The sequence below is a fragment of the Carettochelys insculpta genome, chromosome 6 (genome assembly GCF_033958435.1).
Source record: "Carettochelys insculpta isolate YL-2023 chromosome 6, ASM3395843v1, whole genome shotgun sequence".
Taxonomy (NCBI): Eukaryota; Metazoa; Chordata; order Testudines; family Carettochelyidae; genus Carettochelys; species Carettochelys insculpta.
Window position 1 is genome coordinate 12,723,747 of NC_134142.1, and position 14,325 is coordinate 12,738,071.

General features: G+C 39.2%; 1 protein-coding gene across 1 annotated transcript in view; it reads left to right on the forward strand.

The window, feature by feature from the left end:
• The window catches only part of KIAA0586 (KIAA0586 ortholog), a 103,624-nt gene that overhangs the window by 33,760 nt on the left and 55,539 nt on the right, over positions 1 to 14,325 (forward strand). The window contains exons 14-20 of the mRNA XM_074996289.1: positions 1,365 to 1,437; positions 1,740 to 2,006; positions 2,637 to 2,811; positions 5,075 to 5,263; positions 6,582 to 6,769; positions 8,146 to 8,253; positions 9,205 to 9,285. Coding sequence (XP_074852390.1) covers positions 1,365 to 1,437; positions 1,740 to 2,006; positions 2,637 to 2,811; positions 5,075 to 5,263; positions 6,582 to 6,769; positions 8,146 to 8,253; positions 9,205 to 9,285 — 1,081 coding nt within the window. The remainder of the gene's footprint in view (positions 1 to 1,364; positions 1,438 to 1,739; positions 2,007 to 2,636; positions 2,812 to 5,074; positions 5,264 to 6,581; positions 6,770 to 8,145; positions 8,254 to 9,204; positions 9,286 to 14,325) is intronic.

The following is a 14,325-nucleotide window of genomic DNA, read 5'->3' on the forward strand; positions in this document are numbered from 1 at the left end:
GCTCTGTGAGAGTCTAAACAGCCAAGAGAAGAAAACATTTCTTGCTGTTTTATCTTTTACATTTGGCTTTCCAGTCCATGAAATGAGCTCCCTTGCAAGTATCATTTCCAAGGCCTGATAGGGCCATGCACCAGTCTTTTGTTTTGTGATGTTCCTTAATGGCCTTGTGACATGCTGGGTTACAGAGAGCCTCTTGTAACTGTCATTAGATGTGCTGAAATACCACTGAGCCTACCTTTCTGCCCTTCTGGGTGCTCCTCAACTCTTTCCCCGAGCCATGCTCTCCAGTCTCCTCCAGCACTGACACACAGATAAGGTTATAGCCCTTTGTGATCTAATACTGACACCAAGATCAGGTGTGGGAAGGCTCAGCTAATGGGACTTGCCTCAGTACCCAAATGCACAGCCTCCATGGGACATGAACCCCAGAAAAATCTGTTTGTTGTTTACCCTCTTTCTCAGGGTAAAGAGAGACAAGCACAGATTCCTTTCCCCCCTCCCGCGTAACAATTACTTATTCTAGGTTCTAGGCATGTTCATAGTTAACTAATAAGCCTCACCCCAACAGATGAGGCTTATTGGTTATGATTAACTGATAGGGACTGGAGTGGCTTTTGTTTCTGGCAGGCCCAGCCTAGAAGCACTGCAGGCGGCGATGCTCAAGCCTAGCCAGACTGCCCTCGTCCACAGCGGCCCAGAGCTTTCCGACCCATCTGGAGCAACCGTGGTCCCTGGCAGACTGCGGGTGGGTGGGGAGGTCTCTAATATGGTTGGAGCAGCACTCAGCTGCAGCGGACCCTGCCCATAAGCAGTGTTCCTTCTAATTTTTTCCATCTATGAGCAGAATAAATTTTGTTCTGTTCACTGAGATGTGCAGATGTGCACTACCAGAAGAAACACGTGCTGTTGGCTGTAGGCACAGTGGGCACTGTGCTGGTCAGCAGGGTGGCACGTACTTGTCTTTAAATACTCATTCTCCCCCATCAAATTGGGAATATATTTTTCATTTTCTTTCGCTTTTCACTTTCTGCTCCAAAAAAGAACTGATAAGGCAATAGGGGCTGCTGTACAGTCTCATCACAGTAAATACGTGGCACCTACTTTTGAGGCATGTTAATGCTGCCAGTATATAGAAATAAGGTAGCTTCCATAATGATGTGCTAGAAGCAGAGGTGCAGATGTGGGAAAATAGTAAGAAATACATCCCAATACCTTTTAGATATCAAAAATTGTTGGTAAGTAATATTCATCTTTACCCTGTGCTTTTTACAGCCTCCGTCAGAACAGGTCACTATATTCTCAGGTACAAAATCACCACGGTTTGAGAAACAATCTAACATAGCTCTTTCTTTTTTGTGTTTCAGAGATGTTCTGGAGGAGATTCGCATTAGAAGGACAGTAGACGAATGGATTAAAGCAATCAGTATGGAAATTCAGGTATGGCTGGAAGAAAACATTCGAGGTTTTCGCACATTGTAAGACACTCTTGGGGTTTTTTTTTAATGTTGATTTTTATTAAGTGTTGTGCAGCCTCCATATGAGAACATCAGGAGGCTATTAGGGCAATTTGTAGTTTAACAACAAAATAGTCACATCTATTTTAAAACTTGTTTAGCTTAATGAAAATCACAATAACATGAAAAACAAACCATTTGTCAGAATTTTAAAGTTGTCCCCAGCTTCTCCAGATAGATTTGAAGACAAAATCTTGTTTGACTGTATTTCCATTTTATCTTTAGGCAGAAATGGCAAAAACTGATAATGAACCAACACAGTATAATCAAAAAGATAAAAACACTTCATGGATTAAGAAAACACAGAATGCTAAGGATATGAAGACCAAGAAAGAACTTAAAGCAAAAACTCCAAAACCCCAAGGATCCATAACAAAAAAGTATTTATCTGCTGCTAAGCCTTCTCAGAAGCAGACAGAAGATAACTTAAGGCAAAACTTAAGAAGTTACTCAGTTTCTGGAACTTTGCTGGAGAAAGAAGGAAGGGCAAAGGTAAAGAGTTTTGTATGTTGTTTGGAGTTCCTTCTAGTAATGACTTCCTCACTTGAGTTTTCAAGAGAGAACTGAAGTGGAGTATGCTGCTTTGATTTACAGTAATTGTTCACATGTGAGGCAATTAGTCCTTTATGCACAGTGCTGGTTGTGTAATGTCTGAAATACTACACATTTAATTATGGAAAATTAAGCTATAAGGCCAGGATTTGTAGGATTTATTTAAAGGGTTGTTTGAGTGTCCATTATTTTATCTATAATATTAACCATGAATGCGAATTTAAAATGTCTGCCTCCTTTGGGTTTCCATTTAAGGACTGGCTTTATTTTTGTGTTTGTAGTTTACAGAGATTATTGGCACTTAATAAATAATATGTAATAATATAAAAAGGCAAATTTGCTTGTATACTTTGTTTGATGCAAAAGTTATGATGTAAAGTAATGACAACTGAGTTAAAAAAAAAAAAAAAAGTCAATATTTACAGTTCACCTAACAGTTTCATTTCTGTATCTGTCTTTGTCCATAGTGCTTCATAAAACATAGAACAGGTGGGAAGAAGAATGTGGTAACAGTTACACAGTTAGTCTTTCTCATATGGAGAACTTAGAAATCGCTTTTCTTTTGTGCAGGGACCTCTGAAAGCAAGAGCAGTGGTTCAGAATGAAGAATATCTGTCTCAGGTGTATGGGAAACCAGTTTACCAAGGTCATCGCAGCACCCTTAAAAAAACACCATATCTCAGGTTCAATTCTCCTTCTCCCAAATCCAAACCTCAAAGACCAAAAGTTATAGAGCGTGTTAGGGGTAAGTAATCCTTGGACGTAAATGCTTAGATTATAAAGAGGTGTGTCCGTCATCACTTCCCTTTAGGTACTTCCTTTTCAGATTCCTTATGGCAGATTCAGTTGCTTGTTTACACCACGCACACTCCTCAAACTAAGCTTTAGTGCAGGGGTCAGCAACCTTTCTGAGGCAGAGTGATGAAATTTGACCTTTTTACTTCTGTAAACGGTCTGAGTGCTGGTAATGCTTTTTAAAGTCACTAATAATCCTACGTAGAACAGCTTCATTAATAAATTAAGATGAAGAGCTTAACTGTTTAGGTGGTGGTTGGTAGCATTAACTGGCCTTTTGTTAACCCACAAGCAAACTTTGAGCAAGCTCCTATCCGGATGGGGGAGGAGGGGCAGGGCTGAGCACCCACCTCACATGCTGATGAAAATCAGCTCGCACACCACTCTTGGCCCCTGTGCCAGGACCCCTGCATTAGTGGATTGTGATAACTGTCCTCTTTTTTTCTCTCTATTTGAGAGGAAACTTTACATGTATTGCAGATGCTTTTCAGAAAATTCATCTGTTGAGAGGAATTCAGTTGCCCACATCCTCTTCATGAGGGCCAGGGGAGGCCACAAAGCCTTTTTTCTTCTGATATTACACAATGTTTACTCTGGGGTTGATGGGTTTTCCTTTTCTGGGGAAAAGATAATAACCGTGTCTACACGTGCACGCTACTTCGAAGTAGCGGCACTAACTTCGAAATGGCGCCCGTCACAGCTACACGTGTTGGGCGCTATTTCGATGTTAACATCAACGTTAGGCAGCGAGACGTCGAAGCCGCTAACCCCATGAGGGGATGGGAATAGCGCCCTATATCGAAGTAGGGCACGTGTATCCGATCCGCGTCCCGCAACATCGAAATAGCGGGGTCCGCCATGGCGGCCATCAGCTGAGGGGTTGAGAGACGCTCTGTCTCCAGCCCCTGCGGGGCTCTATGGTCACTGTGTGCAGCAGCCCTTAGCCCAGGGCTTCTGGCTGCTGCTGCTGCTGCAGCTGGGAATCCATGCTGCATGCACAGGGTCTGCAACCAGTTGTTGGCTCTGTGGATCTTGTGTTGTTTAGTGCAACTGTGTCTGGGATGGGCCCTTTAAGGGAGCGGCTTGCTGTTGAGTCCGCCCTGTGACCCTATCTGCAGCTGTGCCTGGCACCCTTATTTCGATGTGTGCTACTTTGGCGTGTAGACGTTCCCTCGCAGCGCCTATTTCGATGTGGTGCTGCTCAACGTCGATGTTGAACGTCGACGTTGCCAGCCCTGGAGGACGTGTAGACGTTATTCAGAAATAAGCTACTTCGATGTAGGCTTCACGTGTAGACGTAGCCAATGTGTGTTGGGAACTAGTATTTCACACTTGTTAATGCTTCTCTCCAGCATGGTGCTTTACAGTTGGAGAACAAGCACTTAAATTTTGCCTAATAACACAAGACATGGGTATGATAAGTGAAATTAATGCGTGCACCAACTCAAAAGCATTTCATAAAGGCTAAACCCATTTTTATAATGCTCAGACCTACTGTAACAGTGCAGACAGAAGGGGTCAGACTGCTTCCAGCGCCTGATGTGTTTGTCAGTGTTCAGTGAGGCTTCAGGGCCATGTGCTGTCATCATCGTTTTATAGTGCATTCCATTATGAAGCCAGCAATGCATAATGCACACCTGTTGTTGTTTCTTGTTTTTATTGATCCTGGGCATCTCAAGTTACCGATTTTATTTTCAATCACTGTCGGATTTAGTTTCTAGTTCTGTTAAGATTTTTTGTTACATGCTACTTAAACTGAAGGAGAGCTGCTTTCTTTAAATATACCATTGCAGTATTCTTTGGGCTGTTTCATGTGCAACCATCTATTTAGTTTTCTTTCTCTTTCAAAAATACTTGCAGGTCAGTGTGCTCTGTTTCAGTAGTTTTAAGTTCTCTGATCACTTGGTTTTGCGTGCTGTGCAAAATAAAAATAGGAGAAAAATTCACTGGCAGGAGGGGTGCCATAAAGCAGGTATTCTTGGTGGAGAAAGTTATGAGTTTGGTGTATCTTTACAGGATTTCTTTCTGCTGTCAGTATTGAGGAATAGAATTTATTCATCACTTTTAATATTTTTTGTTAGACCAATAGCTGGTCACGGCTTCTGTTAAAGCAGTTATGCATCATTATTGCAATAAAAATGGGTGTTACATAAGCTTGCACTAGTATGTGGCAGCGTGTGAGAGATGCATAAAGAAGTTGATTATCATTTCAGGTACCAAGGTAAAGTCAACAAGAACACAAACCAGCTTTTACGCACACCAAGTAATAACCAGTCCTAAGAGGCAGCTGCCACATTCCGCACCACTTAAAGAAAGCCAGTTCTTGTTCAGCCCAGTCAGAGAAGTGCCTGAAGTCTCTGGCCCACTTGAAGGGCATCTAATCCCTATGGCTATTCCCTTAGGTGAGAACAAGCAAAAACATAACGTTGTATGGGACAGATTCATTACTACTGCTTCTGATGCACCTCTTATCTCTCTATATCAATGAAGGCCTCTGTGCTCTTGGAGGTGGGGGTGCAGTGTTAATTCCTGATGAGATTCCATAGAAGATGAACTCACAGAGGCTTCAGTGGAAATCTGTGCATTCTGTGGTTCTTCCAGCCAGCATCACTTGTATAAACAGCATCTCTTTTGCTGCCTTGATGCCACCCTGGTAGAGAAGATTTCTCGCATTTTGCACTGTGGCAGCCTCCTTCGCAGTACATTTCCCATCACTGAGGCTGTGCTCTTGGCTCCACAGGAGGAGCCATTGTTGGTCAGCGAATGAATTCTGGGCTCTGGAATTCAGTGTCCACGACAGTAGATAAAATGATCATTTCTGCACGACAGCTTTAGTAATGTTTTCCCAAGTTGATTATAGCATATTGATCTTCTCTGAGATAGTCTCCTCTTGAGAGCAGGTATAGTCTGAGTTCTTCTGGCAAGTAGACAGAGTTTGATATTAAATCTATAACAGAGGTTTCAGACAGTGCTCAAAAGGTATTCTAATCTGAATCATATCTTTACTTATTGGCCTAGTAGAAGCAGGCAGAGAGAGGCCGTGTAGTGTATGTACCGATTGTACATAACCCATATCTGTAGGTCAAAGGAGAAAAATGTCTGTGAGATACAATGACCCAAGTTTATGGGCTTGTCTGCACTAGCTCCCTACTTTGAAGGGAGGATGGTAAGTAGGGAGTTGGGAGTTCATTAATTTACTACAAATTTTGAGGAGTAAAGGGACTTCGAAGTACCCTGGGCACTTTGAAGTGCCAGCAGGTGAGCCGCAGCTAGACGTGAGACAGCACTTCGAAGTTTAATGCTTCAAAGTTGCCGTGGGGGGGAATTTGCTTAATGAAGTGCTGCATATGCACCATGGCACTTCATTAATAAACTCCCAACACCCTAATTACCATGCTCCCTTAGAAGTGGGGAGCTAGTGTAGACAAGCCCTTTGAGTAGCTATGGTAACTGCAGTTATTGTTTTATAGCACTAGAGGGCACTCTAGTCAATTGAGCTACTACAAAACAGTTGGAAAAATCATCAGGCATGTAGGTTAAAAAAATTAATATGAAAAAATGCATAAAAAGACTAACTGGTGAAGCACCAAATTTTGACCAGTGAAGTAGGAAATAAATTAGAATTTTATATGTCACAAAGACGTTCAAAATTAATTTAAGAATTATTCTGATTAATTGCTGAATTAAAGGTTTTTATGTTTCTTGATTAACTTGTTTTAGGTCAAACACACATTAATAGCATCTTACCACAGCCTTCTGGAGTCACTATAGGTAAACCACATCCTGTTACAGTGACTACCTCTGTTCTTCCAGTTCCTCCAAAACCACAATCTAAGGTAAAGAAACCCAACATAGCAGTCATAGAAATGAGATCAGAAAAAAAGGACCCTCCTAAACTCACTATACAGGTATGAAAGAAGAACTACTGCTGTATTTATTAATACTCACTAAAATATATATATTATTACAGATCACTGAGCTACTAGGCAGGAATGTTCATGTTCAAAGACAGTAGGTCAACGAGGGGGGGAAGATAACAGGAAATATGGAAATGGAAAATGTGCTAAGTGTATTTTTTGCTTCAGTTTTCACCAAAAAAGGTCAGTAATGATCAGACAACTAGCACAGTGAAAACCAGTATAAATGAAGTAGGGAAGGAACAAGTTTAAAAATTACTTTGAGAAGTGAAATGCATTTCTTCAAGCCTTGGTGACTTGAAGACATCTTAAAAACTCAACAAGCAGACTGACAAGATAGCTGACTGATTAACTATTATCTTTAAAAACTCAGGGAAGATAAGAGCGATTCCGGAGCATGGAAAAGAGGGCGCAGAGTGTGCCCATCTGTGAAAAGGAGAAATAGAACAATGTGGGGAATTATCAACAAAAAGCTTAACTGTCTTCAGGACTGAGCTGATAAATTTATGGAGGGGAATGGTATAATGAGTGTGGTTGCCTAATCAAACTGAAGTAGAAGATATGCTACCAGTACTTCCCCTCTCTCCCCAACTCCTTTCAACCCAACTACTTGTGAATCATAGCAGTCACTTTTTTTTTTTTTTAAATCCCTAATAGAGCGTGGTCCATTCCTCTGGCAGTGGACTACTTTTCTCAACAATATACACTTTCATAGTGCGTCGTCCAGTTTAGTTTTAAATGTTCCAACTGATGAAACTTTTGCCAAAGATTTAAACTAGTACTTAAATTTCCTTTTGATGCATTTGTGTATCTGTGGGGGAAAAAAGCTTTTCTCACTGTAAAGAAGACAGCCACTCTAATATTCTACACTGTAATAATGTAACTATATTGTACATCTATTACATTGTAATGATTAATTTTGTAATACTCACTGCTTATACATAAAAGAACTCTTCACTCCACAGTTGCTACATATAGGCAACATAAATGGCTCATGAGCTTGTCCATTACAGAATTCTGAATAATTGATTTGAATTGGGGTGGAGTGTTGACTATGTAAATACCATATATTTGTTTGGCAATTAAAATATATGTGATAACATCTAAGGGAGTTAACAATCATTTTTAGATAATAAAAATTTCAAATGAAGTAGAGAGCAGAAAAAGTAAGATAACAGAGAAGAAATTACTCTTGGGGGAGTGTTTATTTAACTTGCTTATTATGTTAAATCTGTCTTTCATATCCAGTCCTGGTCAGGTGCAGGCATGATAGTGGGGAGCCATTCCACGTTCTTATGAAGAGTTTTAATAGAGGCAAATGTAATTATTACAGACTCAGATTTTGGACTTGTTGTTTTCCATTATAGGTGTTACCAAATGTAGATATTGACAGTATTTCAAATGATAGTGTGAGCGTAAACCATTCTTCTGCAAACTCTGAAGCAGTACTTCTTCCTGTCAGCAGTCTGATTCAGGTATTGGTCCAAATGCTTACAAATTCATGTTATTTTGTAGATTCTAATACATTAGTGTTCAGTTAGTATGAAATGATCTAATGTAGTATTCCTTCTTTGTTAAAGAAGGTCGGCCCACTGATAAACAGAAATAGGACTTCAGAGCTGTGTGGCTGGTTGGGTTTCTTGTTTGCTTGTTTGTTCATTTATTACAAAATCTTTCACTGAAATGTAATTTTTAATTTCCTTTCACCCCAGAATAAGGGGTGGTACGTAGTTATGCTTACGCCAGGAACAACCTAGGGACAGAATTGTTACTGTTTTGGGGACATGGAAGAAGTAATGTGCTGGTGCTTCCTACCCAGTAGCACATTGCTTCTCCATCCATACCTACTCAGCTGTGCTTGCTAGCATATGGAAGAGAGATGACTTCACCTGGTCTTTGCTCTTGTGTCTGTTCCCTGTTTGCATTGTATGAGGCAGGGTTCTGCCCCCTGCCCTTCCCCAAAAAAACACAAAAGACCCTGTGATCATGTAATTAAAAGTTAATTTGTAATGATTATGCAAAAGCAAGTATAGAGAAGGTTGTTTTGGGAAACCTTAATTTAGTCATTTTGGGATCCGCTTAACTGTTTTTGTGTCCCCCCTTAAGTATTGCCCAAAAAAAAAAGTGCGATAGTTATAAAAATTACATTCTCCTGAGATTATAGACCTGAAATATCTATTAAATCCTACAGCCAAGTCTCAGGAGTTTTAGTATTCAGTTTATTGAATGGCTTAATGAATATTATCCAGTCTTCTTCCTTGTCTATAAAGACCCCCCTTCCTCTCCCAACTGTTATGTGAAAGATTTTTGCATTAATTAGTGTGAAACAAAATGGTCACTGTAGATCAATCATATTCTCAGTGTGAAGTTTTTCTACAGTTAAACTTTTTAATTTGATACGTAAGTTTCTCTCTGTCTTTTCTGAGGGCCCAGAACAAACTCTGTATGAGGAAGAAGATATCAAGTTTCCAGGAACTAATTTTGTGGATGTTACTGATGTCATTCAGGTAATTACATTCCAAAAGACACCCTTGCCTTTGGCTTTGTTAAATTTTCTTCTGCTCCTCAATGTGAAATATAATATTAAAAATTGTCTTGTTCAGTTAAGCTTTATATGGGATTGAAAATGGTAGATATAAATTGTTGGCTGTCAAATAATTTTGTTTTAAAATGACCAAAAACATTTGCTTTACAGAAGCAAGGTATTGTAGGCCAGCTCTTATCGTGTCTCTTTCTACTAAGTTGGGATACGGCTCCCATCATTTACTCACAGTGTTTCTTTTACATGTGCTAGAGGACACTGTGACCAAGACCAGGCAAAGTCACAACTGTTAACAATGGCTGTTTTGTTGCTAGAGAAAGGGAAAGAACCTTTGAGAAACAGCAAGAAGAAAGTTTAATTTTAAGAATTGCTTTTTATTTGTACGTGTTATAAACTCTTTAGAAATAAAGGTATGCGGTTGAAGAACAGCACTTCGCAGTCAGTAATGATGCTATTATTTGAGATCTCTCTATGTGCACTTACTGTAGAATAGTAAAGAAGTAAGTTAATATCAAGTAGTAAGACAGAACATACTTCATTTGGTGATATTGCTGCCCTGGAAAACGAATTGCGTGTATACTGTTTTTAATGCAAAATGGATTTGGGAAATTAAGAAAAACTGTCAAAATAGCATGTAAATGTATGAACATTGGAATAGCCTCCTTGACAGTCAGAAGGCTCCGTTTGTGGCCAGTGAGATAAATTTACTTTAGAAGTATACATCTCTATTAAATTAAATGTGCAATATATCTTTAAAAAAGGTCCCAGTTGTGTCAAAGTATGCAAATGACTCTTAAAAAAGACTAGAATTTCTTTGAATCTAATAGGGCATTTTTTTCTATTTGCATAAGTGTTTGTTTAAAAAAACATGAAAACTGTATATGAAATCAAGTTAAGAAATAACAATAAAAAGAACCTAGCAGCATCTGAGTTCTTGAAATTTTGATATATAATAGTCCTGTTTCTTCAGGTTTCCTTTTATCTTTTTTGCTTTTGGCAAAAATATGCATTTTAACCATAGAACAAAATAACGTTTCAGTGCCAACATGTTTGGCTCATAACTATCTGTACAGTGTTCTTCATTATGTGCAAGACAAGCATAAGATGGAACTATACAGTCAGATCTCCAGAATGACAAATATTTAAGACATCAAAAGCAGTTCATTTTATAATAATTGCTTTGCTTTGAATTTGCATGGAGACAAGTCGATAAAATGTTAGGTAGGAAAACTGGTCTTTTTCCCTCCGTGAAAAGTATAACCTGTTAGAAGTTAAGAAGGTGTTTATCAGAAAACTTCCTGGTTTTTCCCATTTCATGTGGAAAGGAGTTTTAAAACTTAAGCCCAGGACTTTTCTCTGATTTTTCTTTTATTTTAGTACTTTTCTCCAGTTTCTTGTGGTAGACGATAGGTCCAGAAGATACTGATGATGTTAAAATGCTAATTAGCTACTCTGTCATTGGATAACGCAGCATTTCCCAGATTTTTGAAAGTTGAGTCCCCTCAGAGGAAGATGAAATGTGTTGTGCTCTCATTGTTGTCCTCCTATGTCATGTTAAGGGCACACGTGCATTTGCCCCCTTGTCTCTTGGCTTTGGGGAAATGCTAGGGCAGACCTTCAGGGTGCTCCCTTTCTTTTAGTATATGCTTCAGAGAGCAGTGAAAGAATTAACTATGTTGACAATAAAAGTATCCCTATTAGAATCAGAATTAGCACTCATGGAAATAAATGAGACAATTCACCCCCCTTAATGCCGTTGTTCTAGGCCCTCATTCGGAATGTTTGTCCTCAACAATAATGGAGACCGTACACAGGAAAGTTTGAACAGTGATACCAGCATAACCATCCCATCCATGTGGACACTTATATTCGGCAGCCCAGCATCAATCCCAATTCTAAAACTTATGAACTATTTCTTTATGTAGTTTTGAGGGCCAGTTCAAGATTTCAACACAGAGCCAGATGTTCACCAGAACTAACCATTTTCTTGGCATCTTTAGAAGAGAATCCAAATTCCCAGATTTTTCAGAGGAATCAGACTGGTTAAACATGCATTCAGACTAGTCTTTCTCAAATGAGACTTACCATTGGTGCTGAAAGCACCTTTTTAAATCATTAACATGAATCTTTTGTCAGAAGATGGATAAAGCTTCCAACTTCAAGACTCACCTACAAGTCATGGTAGTAACCAAGAAACAGGTTCTGGTAGATTCATGTATAAATCTCATTGAGTCATCCATAATGAGAAAGTCATCCATAATGAAGGCCCTCATAATCTTTATCAAAAGCGAACTCATCTTTTCAGGCCACATAAGAGGGTAATCCTCCTTCATTCCATCCAAAGCCACAGGATTCTGCAGAAGAACTGTGGCATAATGTGGGTGCTTTTGGAGTATTAAAGATATATATTGAGTGCACTAGTTCAACAAGAAGATTTGGCTTCCTTGTTCCTCTCCTTTCATCCAAAGTGCCAAAAGTTACAGCTATCCAAACAATATCTGGCTAGATTATGTATTGTATGTACCAAGGCATCAGGCTGAACTTGTTTTGTTCAAAGTATGCTTCACAAGACTTGTGGTGACTTCAGGAGCTTTCTGCCCATTCTTCCTGTGAGGAGATCTGCAGGGCAGCATCATCATCCTTTATTAATCCTTCTATTATTATGTATTATAAGATGGACTTTCTGCCCTCTGCAGAAACATCCTTCAACAGGAGGGTGCTGTATGCATTGATGCAGGAGTTGTTTTGCCTTTTAGCAATGGGAAAATTCCTCTCTTCGCTTATTTTAATTTTTCTCTCTCCCTAATTTTCTCTGCTTGCTCCTTCCCACGGGTAACTGTGCTGTGAGAGGCAAAAGTCTATAGAATAGTAAATTTCTTACTGATAATACCTTTTCAGTAGTAGCAGCATCCAGAGTTTTGCTTTTCTTTGAATGGCTAATTAGCCAAAGGAAAAAATAAAATTTTCCTACTTACAGCATGTGGGCCAGTTAATCTACTGTACCTAGATTACTAGTTGGCATTGAAGCTGTTTTTACTAATCATATTCTAAGCGTTTATATGCAACTTTGGAACCAACAGCAAGTTGGAGAAAACAGGACATTTTACCATTGTTAGAACATTTCCCTCATTTTTTCTGTAAATGAAATGTTGGCAAAATTAACAAGATTTTGCAAAGCATTTTGGTTTAGATGGAACTGCATTTTTGCAATGAAAAATGGTTCTATCTAATGTTTTTCTGAATAACTGTACTCACCAGGATGCTGAAGAGTATGTGTTATCCAAAAGTTAATATAATATATTATCCTTTGTTTAGATTGATACACTAATGAAATCTTAAAAAAAGGAACAAAACTGCTGAAGTTTTAGCCAGAAGCTATTAATTACGTGCTAGATTTATTGCATATACTTAATTTATTTAATGCAGATGTCTGAATTTTAAACTCTGTAAAAAAGATTATATTAAATGGGAGACATCAAAGAAAATTAATGAGAGTGTAGTCAGTAGAAAGAGCATACATAATGAAACGCTGAACAGAGGAATTTTGTACATTCACTATGGCTGTGTCTACACCAGCAATTTTTTCAGAAAAACTTGGCCTTTTTCAGAAAAACCCACAGAGAACCTACACCCAATGGGCTCTTTCGATCTGAAATTGAAAGAACGCGGTCCATTTTCTGGCGGCCCTTTTCCTCTCCCTTATGAGGAAGGGTGTTTTTTCTGAAAGATTCTTTCATAAAAAGCATACGTAGATGCTCTGCACACCCTTCATTGGAAAGAGCTGTCCTCATAGTTCAGGATTTTTCTATCTGTGGCCCATTCTTTTGAAAGAGAAAGGGTTGTGTGGACTCTTTCTATAGAAAGAGCTGACTGATCTTTCAATCCGCTTTTTTGCGCGTGTATGCGATCTTTTGAAAGAAGTTTTTTCAGAAGATTTCTTCTGGAAGGACTTCTTTCAAAGGATTACGGTAGAGTAGATGCAGCATATGAGAATGAATTATGGCTGTGAATGCATGTATCCCAATAGAACAAATTGCTTATCAACTCTCACAAGTCATCCAGAGTAATTTTAAGATGATATGGTGCCAAATCAAACTTATAAGGCACTTGTGTTGATGCCAATCAGTGAGACAGCGCAGAGGCTCAAATTAAGGTATGTTGACTCCAGCTGTGTAACTAATGTACTTGGAATTGCGTACCTTAATTAAACTTTCTGCTCTAGTGTGGACTTGCCCTTGGTGGGCTGGAGATTATGGCTCACCACTGGCCACATCTGACCTGAAAATATTTAGGTTGTTGTTCCAATTCAGGTTACCACAGGAGAGAGAACCCAGAAGGTTCTCAGAAGGGGAGTTTTGGGACAGGCAGCAGGGACACTTAAATTGAGGACAATACTAATTCATTCAAATCTTTGTTACTCTTTCATGCATTTTGATAAACATCAGAAAGCATAAGTTTAACAGAACAGAACACAATTCTAGGACTTCTTTTGGTAACATGAGTAAGATAAAGAATTACTTAGGCTATGTCTACACCATGAAATAAAATTGAATTAATTAAAGTCGACTAGGTAACACTGGATTTTATGAAGTCAAAGTTGTGTCCACACCAACCAAGAAAGTTGACTTAGTGCATCCCCATTAAATCGCTAAAGTTTGACTGTTGCAGCAGTGCTTTGTGGGAACCTATCTCATAGTTCTCTCAGCACCATGACATTCTGGGGTTTTTTGCTGGTGTGTTATGGGGAAAATAATGCCACACAAGATGGCTGTGGGTGTGTGATGTCATCTTCCCAGACTGCGTTACCCTCATTCCCCTCCCATTGAAAACAAATGGCCATTTTTCAGAAGTCTCTTTCCCTGACAAAAGAAATTGAGTTGTCCACATTATGGACCTTGTTACCCAATGTGTTCTGAGAGCACGCAGCTGTTCACCTAGTTTTCTCTGCTTCACATTTGTACAGGGCAGCCCCCCCACCCCCAAGGCACCATGTGGCTGTTGGGCT